Source organism: Aulostomus chinensis, chromosome 10 (genome assembly GCF_037954235.1).
Source record: "Aulostomus chinensis isolate RoL2024-O1b breed Wild chromosome 10, RoL_Achi_v1.0, whole genome shotgun sequence".
Lineage (NCBI taxonomy): Eukaryota > Metazoa > Chordata > Actinopteri > Syngnathiformes > Aulostomidae > Aulostomus > Aulostomus chinensis.
Window position 1 is genome coordinate 4,369,053 of NC_141329.1, and position 14,368 is coordinate 4,383,420.

General features: G+C 44.5%; 1 protein-coding gene across 1 annotated transcript; it reads left to right on the forward strand.

Moving 5' to 3' along the window:
* Positions 1–6,505: 6,505 nt before the first annotated feature.
* Positions 6,506–9,826, forward strand: fzd9b (frizzled class receptor 9b). Its single transcript, XM_086215669.1, has one exon. It carries the CDS (start codon positions 7,009–7,011, stop codon positions 8,758–8,760), a length of 1,752 nt encoding a protein of 583 aa, XP_086071795.1. The 5' UTR covers positions 6,506–7,008; the 3' UTR covers positions 8,761–9,826.
* The last annotated feature ends 4,542 nt before the right edge of the window (positions 9,827–14,368 follow it).

Consider the following 14,368-nt stretch of genomic DNA (forward strand, 5'->3'; position numbering starts at 1 on the left):
CGCTGACATCCAATTAAAAAATATGAAAACTTCCAAAAGTTTGTTACTTTTATTTCTGTTTTTCCAGCTGTTGGAGCCATCGCTCTCTCATGCACACTCATTTCACTTTTTTTCCAGCTGTGAGAAGCCCCTCCATTTCCGCTGTGTATCGCACTGTGGGACCCTCACCAGGACGTTCATAAATCAAGCAGTTCAAGTATCAAAGCTGACACAAACTTTGTAATTGCTCTTGATGCCTTCATATTTACAATGCATGTATAAGGAGCATGCAAAAGCCTTGCAAAACAGATTGTCTGGAGACTTCGGGGCGATGCAGCAACCCGATACGCTTGTCTAATTTAACAGTAACGTTGACATTTTGAGGATATGACAGCAGTTTCATTCATGCTACCTGGCTGCCACAGGCTGTAAAGGACATTATCTCATTTCAAAACACTGTAGGATGAGGAACACAGATGGACTGAGGTGATGAATTGGTCCCATTCACTCAGTCACCTAATAGCTCTATAAAAAAATAAAAAAATAAGAAAAAAAATTCCGTAACAGCGCAAACTGAGACACACTGTGCTTTCATTACTGCAAATTACAATTTCAAATAGCGGATTTGGAAAGCGGTGAACAGTGTCACTTAAAGAGACATCATAACGTTCTACTCCTGATTAGAAAACAAGAAAACAGCTGCTAACTTTCACTCGTGTCCCGTGTCTTTTCATTCCTGCAGCGCTGCATAAATTACGGATTATTACTTCACAACATGAACAAAGACATAATTACACGATCCAGGCTTGAACAATTCGTCATTATACTCCCCATCAAAGGCAGTACCCTGGTCCAGATGTAGTACTTTAAAAGTGTGAGGTGTCTCTCATTACACCCATAACAATCTCAGACAGCCCGTGTCTCTGGGATAGTAATGTCATGCCAGGCTGTGGCAAGGCTCTCCCATTGTTCTCCATGGGATGTTTATAGCTTTGTGCCTGATATTTGATAACCAATAAGTAAGAGGTAGTAATTACAAGGCCCACACTCCACCGGATCGCCTGATGAATGCGTGAAATAAAAGATGGGGGGCTCTTTGTGGAGGGCAGCTATTACAAAGACATTCTGAGAGTTAACATGCAGCTGGATTATGAGTGAGAGAGAGAAATAAATAGCATATATCTATTTCCTCCTCCAAATGGCAAAGTAAATAGCAATGACCTTCTTAAAACAAATCAGCTGCGAGCGAAAATAGTCAGCGGATTCATTTGCACATATCTTCCGTTAAGGTCAAGAACACAATTAGTTGAAAAAAAAAAAAAAAAAAGACACAAAGAAAAAGCACACGTGTGGTCAGACCGTACGTCTCCTGAATCCATCAGCAGCACCGTGTCCACAGTTCTTTATGGACGTTGCCTCAAGAACGCAGAAAAACAAAGGCGACCCCAAACGGAGCTGCAAGTTTGTAAATCAACCCAATCAGTGCGACCACAACGGATTAAAGGATCGTTTGACATTCTTTGTCAGTTAGGGAAATATGTGAGTTTATCACAACCTCATCTCATAGAAATACATAAAATGACCACAGCCTCTTCATATCACATTATGTGGGGGTGTCGCGACATCTGTTTGAGTTACAGGCCAGCACCACAGACCAGTAGAAAGTCATTAGGATCCTTCTGTGGCGGACACACAATATCTGTGGTTAAACGTCGTAACACTATGCGCGGCAGTTAAAAGTTTCGAAAACTTTATTTTGTCATGATTCACGGACAGCAGCTTCTTGGAATGACATTCACTATTGGAAACATTTTATGATGTGTCAATACAGGAGAAGTCTGGTTAAGTTTAGGAACCAAAAACTCTTGGTTAAGGTAAGAAAAAATGTCAAGGTTTGGGTTAAAGTTGCGAAATACTGTGCGGTAAACTGGACTCTGAAACCACCACAGCAAACTGCCCCCTGACGCAGACCCGTCCCTGAGACGTTGTTGAAGGAATGAATTTGAGAGTATGTGAGATCTGCCACTAATTGTCAGAGTGGCTAAATGTCTGAGCTGTAAGCATGGCTTAACAGTGCAAACACAACTTTGCAGGCAGAAATAACGAACATGCCGGAGCTGACAGAAATCACTGTTTGAACAGACAATAAAAGGGCCTGTTGCAGGGCGGGGCTGCCTGCCACGGACAAGTTGTTACCTCTACAAGCTGTCTGGATTCCCCCTGCTCCTCCCCAGCAAGTATGGTTCCCTCTGAGATGCTGAAACAACAAAACAAACAAAGAACCAGAATCAAAACCACAAACCACTGTTGTCATGATGCTTGTCTTGATTTCCTGTTTTATTTTGTATTTAGTGTCCTGTCTTCCTGTGTGCTCCCTGCTGTGATTACCTCACGTCTCTCACCTGTGTATGATTGCGCCACCTGTGTCTCGTCTCCTCGTGTATTTAACCTCTGTGTTTCCCATTGTTTCCTGTTGACTCATTCTTTCTGGTGTTGCTGCTGTCACTGTCTTGTCGTAGTTGTTCTCCATGTTCTTACCATGTCGTGTTCCCTGCTCCTCCGTGTTTCCTGTAAGTCATTGGTTGACAGTTTTGTGTTCACCTTCATTTTGTTTGCTCTTTGTGTCCGTCCAGGGCTTGGGCCTGTTGACCCCTTTTGTTGCGCTCCCATTGGCTGCCATCTGCGTTTGTGTCCTGCTTTCCCCCTCAAACCCTGACAACTGTATGATCTCCCACTTGCTCCTCCCACTTATGGTCTATGCTTTGAACAGTTCATATGGATTAGTTCGTACACACATTAGGATTTTCTAACCCTCAATTTAGCAAAGCCTGATGGCTGCAGCTCCTTCCTCCTGACATTTATTATGTTGTTCTTGTAACATTATAGTCTTTGCAAGTCTGGGTGATTGACACTTACAAGAGGTTTCACAAAAGAGTGAAGAGGAAGGAGTCACAATTAGGCATCAGGCTTTACCTCCTGCCTGTAAGATTAAGCTGAAGGTTTAAAAAAATCCGTGTGTGTGAATGAACAGATTTGCGAGGAAGAACATTTCAGGAATGAGGCCTTTGCTCAAAGGAACCTGTTCTAGTACACTTCAGATGTAACGTATCATTGTGCACGAGAGCTGCTGCTGCTAGATGGAGTCATGCTGGCCGATTCCACCTTTGTTTTGCTAAACTTAACAAACCACTGGCATCAATCTCCTGATTTAATTGTAATGGGAAGTAAATAAGATGGAATGCTGCCATCTCAGTGTATGGGGGAAGAACCTATTTTTCATAAAGTACTTTTTATCCAGCTAACATAGTAAATCGACTTTTTCTGACGTGTAAACATACTGACTGATGCAAACTGCTTTGATAGTCAAATCAACCTCAATAGAATACTAATAATCCTGATACGCGCTGCAGAGCGTAATGGCTGTCTGATATTAGTCCGAGGCCTTCTCAGGGCAGTCTCAGGTGTCTCCTGGATTTCTTTAATGACCTTTGATGGGTGAATTTGAAAAAGTTGTGACGCTGCTGAGTACTTCAGTCAAAGCAATTCCATTTGATTCACAAAAAGCCTCATAACTGACACAACTACAATGAGATTACATCTCAGAGTCTGGAATGTATTTCCTACCCTGCTTGATCAGATCTAATTTGAAGTTGGACGCTTTTTTTTTTTTTTTATTTCTCTACTTGACGCCAGATCTGATACAGCAGCGCGCGTGCACACACACCGCCTTCAACCACCTCAATTTGTCTTCTAGAATCCACAAGAGATTTGCTTTCATAAGGCAGAGTTAGATTCACCATCGGATAATGCAAAGTACTGTGTTTTCACACCTCACTGGACAAGTAAGATTAAAAAATGTGGGAAGAATACCGTCATTCTAAAAGAGAAGTATGACATTTTGTACTCACGCACTCGCCTTCTTGTCTGATGAGGATATCAATCTTTCTTACATTTCTGTTCAGTAACAGTGAAGCTGCAGCCAGAAGTGGTTATCCTAGCTTAGCATTCGAGAAGAGAAACTGCTCGCCTGCTCTTTAAACCAAGCAAGTAACACATTTAATTGATGTATGCAAGTGCACAATTACAATTTGTACTTTTATAGGTAACAAATGTGATGATTTGACATTTTTACCCTACACTTTTATGCAGATTAATCAAACAAAACCATTTCATTTATAAAATGTGTTGGTTACCTTTTGGCTAGCTCAAGGCTAGCTGCCTCCTTCTATTTACAGTCATTGTGCTATGCTAGGCCAACCAACTGCTGGCTGCTATTGTACATTGAGGTGCTTAAAGTATTCCCTAGATGATGTCTTGATATCATATTTCCCTGCGGCGTGACTGGTCAATTAATCCAGAATTCAGAAAACAACTGCAACACTGTATAAATTTTTTTTTTTTTCAAAATCTTCAGCATATCATTCAATATGATCCAACTTTCCTTTATCCAGCCATATGCACAACAATTCAATCAATTCATAAAGACGACATGGATTATACCAAATGATTTGTTTATGTAGTTTAATCTTCCGTCTCCATTAGCTTCTGGCAAAAACTATGTTGCTACCATATTCTGAACTCTGGGTTCACCAAGAAATCAAGCAGAGGAGGGGAAAAAAAAACTCAAAACTCAAGAGATCAAGCAGCAGTTACATGATGAACAAAGACCCCTTGTTTGGTTATGTAGCATTTCAAATCTATGCAAACAATTGGTTGGCCTAGCTTAGCACAATAAGTGTAAACAGGGGAAACTGCGAGATTGGAACTGCACAAAGGTCTTATTTGCATCCAGGTCTTTTTTGGTTAATCCAGACATGAGAGGATAGTAAATGACAAATTGTAAATGGTTGCGATTTGAACTATTTAAAGCCTGTAAAAGTAAATATTGTAATTTTTTCTAACCGTAAAAAAAAGTAATACTTTTGGGGGTGAAGTTGTATCAATTTGTATCTAACTCCTGAAAAAGATGATGCATTTTCCAAAAATACCTGACTTTGAATCTGAGATCATGGCGCACAAAGCTTATCTCACAAATTCACCAGCTTTGATTTGAATGTGACAAAAATAAAAAGCCAAAGTGAGCGCAAAAAAAAAACGTGCATGTGTGTCTCCAGCAGAATGAGTTCTGACACAGTCTAATAGAGACAGTAGGCCGGTGCAGTTGACAGCCAATTCAGTCCCGCAGGGCGAGAGGCCAAAATCCTTGAGTTCCACCCCCATTTGAGAAAAGATCAAATGCTCAGTGCGACAGCTGTGGCGCTGCATATTCAACCACTAGATGGAAACAATAGTCCTCTACTCAGCACAATCACTGTCGCTCTCATTTGCTTCATATTAGGCCTGATTCTGTGCACTGTTTTATTCCATATCGATTGACATCACCTCACCATCCTGTTCCACCGTCAAGCATCTGCCCCCGGCTGAAGTGTTCCTCAGTAGGGTCGTTAAAGATGTGCCAACCACAGGAGAGCGCTGCATGAGGGGAGAGAGCCGGCCTCCAGGCTTCACATTATAATGCATGAATTCATTAGCAAAAATGACATCAGAAACTGTAAAATGCCACAGGAACTATAATTTAATGAGAGCTTTGCAAGTGCCAAAAGTTAATTAGTAAAGAATAAAAATCCTTTCAGCTCCATTTGATTGATGTCAATATGACGGGTTCCACCAGCTCTGAAGTAGCTGTACTACACTCAATCAACATCTCTGGACTTCAGGCTGCATCTCAGCCTTGGAGAGACATTTGGAACACCAACATTAAGTAAATAAAAAAAAGACTCCTTGATTTAGAAAAAAGAGTTTTTGTAACCACACATCGTACAGCTGCAATAGAATACGCCATGCATTGTACCAGAGTGAACTTCAGCTAATTTGTCCCTTTTATACGCCACTACATTATTGAAATGTATTTATTCATTCATTCATTTAGAGATTAGCATCAGAAATGTAAGACTATTATACAACGTACGTATACATATTGCTGGTTTTGTTTCCATACATTTACTCAAGCTGGAATGGGTAGAAATGTCAGCTAGCCTGGGGGCCCATCTTGGCCCCAGGGCCTCATTGCTGTTTGGCCCTGCTTTTCCAACCCTCCATACCTGATAGTTAGCTTCTATACAATGTATGATTGAGTACTTAGTTAGTTAAGTCATTATTTGCATGACATTGCAAGTACTGATCATTTAAAATCTTGTGCAAATTCCCCAAAGGACAAAAAGTGGTATTTGCCTGGTTGCATAAGAGCAATTTTACTAATTTTAGACCAATTTTGTCTCACTTCGGCCAAGCCTTTAAATGGAAAACAACTATTATAGCTGCTGATGTAGTGGAGTAGAAGTACTTTCTTCTACTTCGGTCTCGATATACTGCAGGACTGTGCTTATTTTAGTAGATTACATATAATATTGCTGGTTTTATTAAAGGCCAGCGACACACTGTTGCGTCTGTGTTGGAGGTATTTGACCTCCGTGCAGCAGCATCTGTCCGATCAGTTTCTGGGTGAAGCGTCACACGGCGCCGCCCCCTCCTCTCCCCTCCGTCTCCCCCTGACTCAAACCCCACTGAGCGGCTCTCCAACTTCAGTTCCGAGCCTGGAAGCGGAGGACGAGGAGCTCCAGCCCAGAAACATACGAACACACGCCGATAAAACAGCCCTCCGGACCCGCAGCGAGCAGCTCGACCAGCCGCTGCGGTATCGCCTCCTCAACCGCCGGGGTGGGTTGGAGGATTTACCGCTGCCAGCTCTGTGGAGTTCGGCTGATATTCCCTCCGCTGGCTCTCGAAGTTTCCGCCTGTCACATTATAGTTACGGACTTTTATCTCGTCAATCGCTGGGATTAATCATTTGAATTCAGGACTAAATTGAAACTCGAGTGTTTTTGAAGTGTGTTGCTGACGGTCGGAGTACTAAACCTGGACCATGGGGAAATAACACGCACAACGCTGGAGCCCCCTTTTTTCTGCGACTTTTTCATGCTATTTTTTTTTTTTTTTAAATACAGAGTTCCGTTTTTTGACTAAAAAATAATGAGCATGGATGGCAGCCCGTTGAAGGTGGTGATTTTTCTGTGGTGTCTGCTGGTGATTTCTGGCTCCAGCTTCGAGATTGGCTCCTATGACCTGGAGCGAGGCAGACCGGCCAAGTGCGAGCCCATCGTGATCCCCATGTGCGAGGGGATCGGCTACAACCTGACCCGGATGCCCAACTTTATGGACCACGATGACCAGAAGGAGGCTGCCATTAAGCTGAATGAGTTTGCCCCGCTGGTGGCGTACGGTTGTGATGTGCACCTCCGCTTCTTTCTCTGCTCCCTTTACGCTCCCATGTGCACGGACAAGGTGTCCACCTCCATCCCTGCCTGCAGACCCATGTGTGAGCAGGCCAGGGAGAGGTGCGCCCCTATCATGAAGAAGTTCAGCTACACCTGGCCGGACTCGCTGGACTGCTCCAAACTGCCCACCAGAAACGACCCGAACGCTTTGTGCATGGAGGCTCCCGAGAATGAAACCAGAACGGAGGGTAAGAAAGGTGAGGGCATGCTTCCGGTGCCCCCTCGCCCCAGGCAGCCGGGCACCAGCAGCGGCCGCCCACCGGGCAGCTTGGGGTCCTGTGAGAACCCGGATAAGTTCCAGTTTGTGGAGAAGAGCCAGTCATGCGCGCCCCGCTGCTCCCCTGCTGTGGATGTCTTCTGGTCCAGGCAGGATAAGGACTTTGCTTTCATCTGGATGACAGTGTGGTCCATCCTGTGCTTCGTGTCCACCGCATTCACTGTCCTGACCTTCCTGCTGGAGCAGCACCGCTTCCAGTACCCTGAGCGGCCCATCATCTTCCTCTCCATGTGCTACAATGTCTACTCTGTGGCCTTCATCATCCGCTCAGTAGCCGGAGCTGAGAACATCGCCTGCGACCGTGAGCATGGCGAGCTCTACATCATCCAGGAAGGGCTGGAGTCCACAGGCTGCACCATTGTCTTCCTCATCCTCTACTACTTTGGTATGGCCTCCTCCATCTGGTGGGTCATCCTCACTCTCACCTGGTTTCTGGCAGCAGGGAAGAAGTGGGGCCACGAGGCCATCGAGGCCCACAGCAACTATTTCCACATGGCTGCCTGGGGTATCCCAGCTCTTAAGACCATCATCATCCTCACGATGAGGAAGGTGGCGGGGGACGAGCTGACTGGGCTGTGCTACGTTGGCAGCATGGACTCGGGGGCGCTCACAGGCTTCGTCCTCATCCCTCTGTCCTGTTACCTGATCATCGGCACGTCCTTCATCCTCACAGGCTTCGTGGCTCTCTTCCACATCCGCAAAGTGATGAAGACTGAAGGCACCAACACGGAGAAGCTGGAAAAACTGATGGTGAAGATCGGCATCTACTCCATCCTCTACACGGTTCCCGCCACCTGCGTCATCGTCTGCTACTTCTACGAGAGGCTCAACATGGACTACTGGAAGTTGAGGGGGCTGCAGATGAAGTGCGGCTCGTTCAGCGGCCACAGCAGCGACTGCTCCCTGCAGACGTCCGTGCCCACTGTGGCAGTGTTCATGCTGAAGATCTTCATGTCACTGGTGGTTGGCATCACCAGCGGCGTGTGGGTGTGGAGCTCTAAGACCCTACAGACCTGGCAGGGCCTGTGCAGCAGGAAGCTGACAGACAGGACTAGTAGTAGGAAACCCTGCAGTGGCGTCAGCTGCAGCAGCACACACTGCCACTACAAATCTCCTGCTGTGGTTCAGCACATGGCCAAGACTGACTCAGACAACCCCACGCACGTCTGAGACACACTCATGCAAACACACCTATGCCCTGTGTTAGGAGCTGCTAAAAGACTTAGAGTGGCCCGTCTGAACTGTCACTCCTCTGCTGCTGCCAACGGACACACAGGTACAGGCGTCATCATTAACAGTATTTTAAAGGGAAACGTTCAGTATTGTTACACATATTTCTCTGTTCTATAGTGTTCTGTGCTGTAGACTTGCCCGGTGTTGCAAAGCAGAAAAAAATGACAAAAAAAAAAGACTGAAATTGGATGCATCTTGGGAAATGTTCATGTATTCCCCTTCCTGAAAGTGGCACAATTAGCTGTATAAATCTGTATAAATGTTTTATTTATTGTAAATATATTTAATTTAAGTTCACCTTGGCTCTTTGCTCTGTTTAGATATTAAAGGTCAAGGGAAGTGAAGTGCCTTTTATAAGAACACTGGCTCTGGCCTTTCTTTTTCTTTTTTTTGAGGATAATAAATTTGTGGAATTCCTGTCCAACTCTGTCTTTATGTTGTCATTTTGGTAACAAGCTTGTCATGAATATTTAAGAGTTTAATCACACATGAGGGTCCATTTCAACCGCTGAGATTCCTCTTGTGGGATTCAGACATTTCTCTACAGCAAGGCCCCCCCCCCCACCACCACCACCACCACCTAATGTTACATCCCACAGGCGTCCCCGACAATAATCCTCAAAGAGAATGGCTGATGAATAGAGGGACAGACCGTGGCGAGAATTAACGCTTGCATCATCGTCTTTAAAATGCAGGAGCAGCGTGCGGAAGAATATGTTTAATTAATGGCTGTTTTAATCCTTCCTCGGAATCACTGCTGTTGCCCTCTCGCTGTTCCATTTGATCCCCGCAAAAACACTTTGATCTAACAGGACAAATGGGAGGCAGATTGCAGCCTCATTGCACCAGGACTCAAATTTATATGAGGTTTAGTAGAATTTGCCTGTGTGTTCACATTCTGCTGCATGAAAGATTAACAACAACAAAAAAAAATCTTTAAATTTGATCATTATTTCTTGCACAAGCCTATTCCGCCGACATTTCAATTGAACAGACGTAAAATAAAAATGGTAGAAATAAGATGATCTGTGTCGATTTACTGCTGCAGACCTCTGGGTGGCTTATTTTTCTTTCCAAGACAAGTTAAATATGTGCCAGCTAATTATTTTGGTTATGTAAATACTAGAAGACTGGTATTGCAACTAACTTCCCAGTAATAAACTCACTTTTTATTAAGCACAAGAGCAACTATGTTCTCACATGGTCCATATAAAGAAACGAAAATAAATAGCTTTTACATCACGGGACTTTAAAAGCTTCAGTGCCAACACACAGTGGAAATTACAGTGTTTGACAGCTGAATTGTTTATTATGTCTGTGTGTGTGTAATTGTGCTGTGTGTCGCAACATGGCAGTGATAGCATGGAAAAATGGGATGACCATGAGCTTGTTTTCATGCGTCATTATACGAGTGGAACCTGCGAGTGTGAAGAGAGTGTGTGCGTGCGTGCGTGTGTGTGTGTGTGTATGTGTGCGTGCACTGGACATCATCTCCAGAGGTTACAAGTTGTTTTCATTTTTCTCAAGTAAAAATATGGTTGTACGACAGCGTGTAAGACCACATGTAAGAATTCATTGACTGAACAGGTTCAGAATCAAAGTTTAACAGCGTTTTCCACTCCGGTGCAGTGTTGTGTGGATCCGTGCAACGCCTGAGTTAACTTCAATTACTTTCCTTCCTCCTTCAGAACAAGATGTGTGTTAACTACCAACATCCTCCCCTTTTTTGTTTTCATTACTCAGCCATTGTAGACGCCGTTCACGGCTTGGCAGGCGAGCGCTGCGAGTCCTGGACTCTGACACCGTGTGGATCACATTTAACTATTAAAAGGGTGTGTTTTGCTTGGAGGGCGTTCACAGCCAGAGACTCTGCTGGTGGTGTTGCAGCCACATGTTCCAGTTCTCGGGCGCCCTAACGGGGGCGCGTGCTTCCTCCCCAGTTTGTACTCCAGTGACATGACCCAGAGAGGTGAAACACTTGCTGTGTGAGACACAAACCAGCATGTCCCACCTGCACTGAGCCCCGCTGATAAGATAGGGCGGGGGGAGCTGCAGAGGGACACGAGGTAGAGGAGTGGCATTTCTTCATTTTCTTGACCTCTGGCCACCTCTTTTTTTTAATTTCTGAAAAAGACAAAACATTACAAAGGTCAACAGGATGTCTGGCTCTTTCTTTTTCCACGTGCGTGAACTCCATCAGAACATTTCCAGGGCATTGGCAGTTAATTTTAATGCCTCTCCCTTGTAGAGGAACAGGAACCACACAGCTTCAGATAGAGGGTTCACTCTAAAAAGTTTGTTTGAACTGTGGTTCCATTGGCGCCAGAGATGTGACTGCCGGGAACACCTTCCCAACACACACACCTGAGGTCTGCAGTGCTGGAGCATCGCCAGCCAATCTGCTTCAGGCTCCTTCTGAGGAAGACCCCACCCCGTCTTCCAGTAATGTCCAATTTCAGGAGTAAGTAAGCTCAGTCTCGCTCGAAGGATTTAGTTTGGCTGAGTCTCCACGCTGTTTTTCTTCTCTGCTGGCTCAGGAGGCTAAATAGTGTCAGCGTTAAAGTCGCGCTGAGCAGCTGGTTTGTCTGGGCCAGAAGTGAGACTACTCCCAGAAAAGGCAACATTTCTCTTATAGCTTTATCAGGAATATTTCACTGTGTCCACTTGAAGTGTATTTATTGATTCTGAAGCATTGCAGAAGAAGAATATTTGCAAAGGATTTGAAACATTTTTCTGTGAAAAGGCGTGAAAACACCTCAGCAGTTCTCCCGCTTTAGCTGCTGACACTGTGTTTTTGTCTGCAGAGGAGAAGTCTGTCCATCTGGTCATGGGTCTGATTAAAGGCGATCATTATAGCATCAATGCACCTCCCTCATAGACTTACCCCCCTTACACACACACACACACACACACACACACCCGAGGGGGAAAAAAGAGAAAATAAAGCATCCTTCATTACCCTGCCCTCGCTCCTTCTGCAGTCCCTCGCCCCCCTTGAGCACTATCCCTTTCCTGGGCTGTTTTGATGTGTAAATGAGTGCATTGAAAACCTGCAGGCCCCCAAAGAGATGCTTTCCATGAAAATGCGGCAGCACCAGAGTTCACACAGCTCGCCACTCCTCGCAACCGGACTCCAATCAGGCGCCCAGCCCCGCCGCTGCCTGTTCGAGGAGCACACACACACACACACACATACACACACAAACTCATACACACCACTGCACAGCCACATGCTGACTCATATCATTATGTAGACATAAACATTTACACGGTGACCTCTGAGATGAAGCCGAGGTGAAAACCCACGGGCAAGTGTGAGAATTCAGCTTTTTTTTCTTTCTTTCTTTCTGTCTTTTTTTTTTTTGATGAAACGAGGATACAGTGTCAAGTGGCTGAAGTGGCTGAGGAGATGCAGCAGCTGAAATGATTTTTTTTTTTCCTACTGCAGCGTTTATCACGTCAGTGAAAGGAAAGCGCACAGACGGAGAGATTAGAAGTCTGTTTTGGAGTTCAGAGGACTTTTTTGTGTTGGAATTTCAAAAGCAGAAGACACGCTGAAAGGTTTCTAACTGTTCAAAAGCACATGTTCTAATTAACGGCAACACTTCAATCAGAAATTGATACACAATTAGATAAATCAAGACGTTTCACTTTACTTCTTGGTTGAAATCATTCCAATTGTGTGATATGCTTTTTCAGGAATCTAAAAATATCTCAAAAGAAGGTTTTGAAAGACAGATTGCTACAGTGGAATCCAGACGATGAGGCTGCGTCTTAAAACGATCTCTTTGTATTGGAAGACAAGATGAAATAAATAACATCCCACCAGCAGATTTGTTCACTTTCTTTCTTTCTTTTTTTCAATGTGGATAAATTCAGAGTTAAAAATGCACTTGATCTCAGCTGACGGATGCAACTTTTCCGTTTCAACCTCCAGATTTCATCCTTTCATCTTGATCTGAGGAGGTCTCAGACGCGATTAACATGGGACGGAACGTCTGCTTGAGTTCCTGAACCTTCAGAAAAAAGTACTTGAATGAAGATTTAAAAGTTAAAGTAGCGCAAACGTTACCTCGACTACAAATGCAGCACATGGAATGAGCTGTTGAACTGACATCAGGCTACACTTTCATAACTCAGCACTGGCTGGTAGCGTCATATTCAGCACTGCACCTGCATTCAGTCACTCAAAAAAATGAAACGTGATGTATTCACAGTCATCATCAACAAGTTCTTAAGGTGTTTCTGACCAAATTTAAGTCGGAAACTTAGTATACTCCAATTTAGGGTTCTCCTAGTAGGAGAGTGACAAAGATTGTTAAAAGCAAATATGTAATTTCCTGTTGGCGCCATGATTACTGTGCCCAAGAATTATTATTGAGTTCTTTCTTGGCCCGTTCTGCACTCCGCCGCCATGTTTGGTAAAAATCAGCCTCCCAGTTTTTGGGGAATTCTGCTGACAGACAACTAAATGCCACCAATAATATGATCATGCGGATGTAAATACAAAGCACACAAAAAAAACAAAAGTCAAAATATTAAATACTGTTTGCTTCCGCAGGAAGTTGTGTGCCGTTCCTCGCCGTTGAGAGCAACCGCATGAACAGGCCGTGTCGAACCCGAGAGGAGTCCAACAGGAGCTGAACCTACTCCGGATGCAGCTTCCACTGCGATGTAGCTCTGCATTGCGTGCGCCGCAACATCATCAAGACACCGACACGCGTTCTTCTACACGTTCTACCTTGTTGATGTTTTGGCGAATTCAGAGCAAACATCGCATTCAAGGCTATCAAAAATGTAGAAAGGAAGGGATCGAGAAGACTGCAGTGGCCGATTGGAAGCTTGTTCATGTAAATACTTGCGCGGCGAGCACCCTGAATTCTTGCGGTGGCAAACGGCCAAAAGATGCACACGAAAGAGAGCAAACTGCTGCAAAAGACTGTATACAGGGCAGGAAGAGAAAGTTTTAAGAAGAAAGTTTCTAGCTTTTCACCGTATCCCTTTTTTTCCTGGTGTTTTTTTCATGTCCTTTGATCAATAAGCAGAAGACAGAGAAGTAAATCTTTCTCATCCCTCTGTAGTCGTTCCTGTGCTGTCTGCCTGTGGCTGAAGGAGAGATGAATCCGTGAACAGAGGGAGGTTCCGCCGCTTGCTCTCGCTCTCTGAAGCCAACAGCATTACTGTGATCACTGTTAATCTCCTTTGCCACTCTGCTGCCATCTCCTCAAATACATTCATCTCATTTCCAATAGTGTTCACGGCCTCTTCTTTCTTTCTAATTAGGCACCGTCAAGATTTCAGAAGTCACCCTTTGGTGTTCTACAGCGGGTGAGATCGCTCTTTGAGCTGAAGGGTCAGTGATGGCAAGTATTTGTTTGAGGGTTAAATCACAGCAGGCCTTTCATCATGTTGTTATGTTGCACGATCAGAGGTTTGGGATTATGTAGGTCAGACGTTGGAGAGTGAGAGCGCCCCTTTTGTTGCTGCCATTTTTATTCAGTTGCTAGGCAGCACCCGCTCTAATCTCTTGTACCAAAGAGTGTCT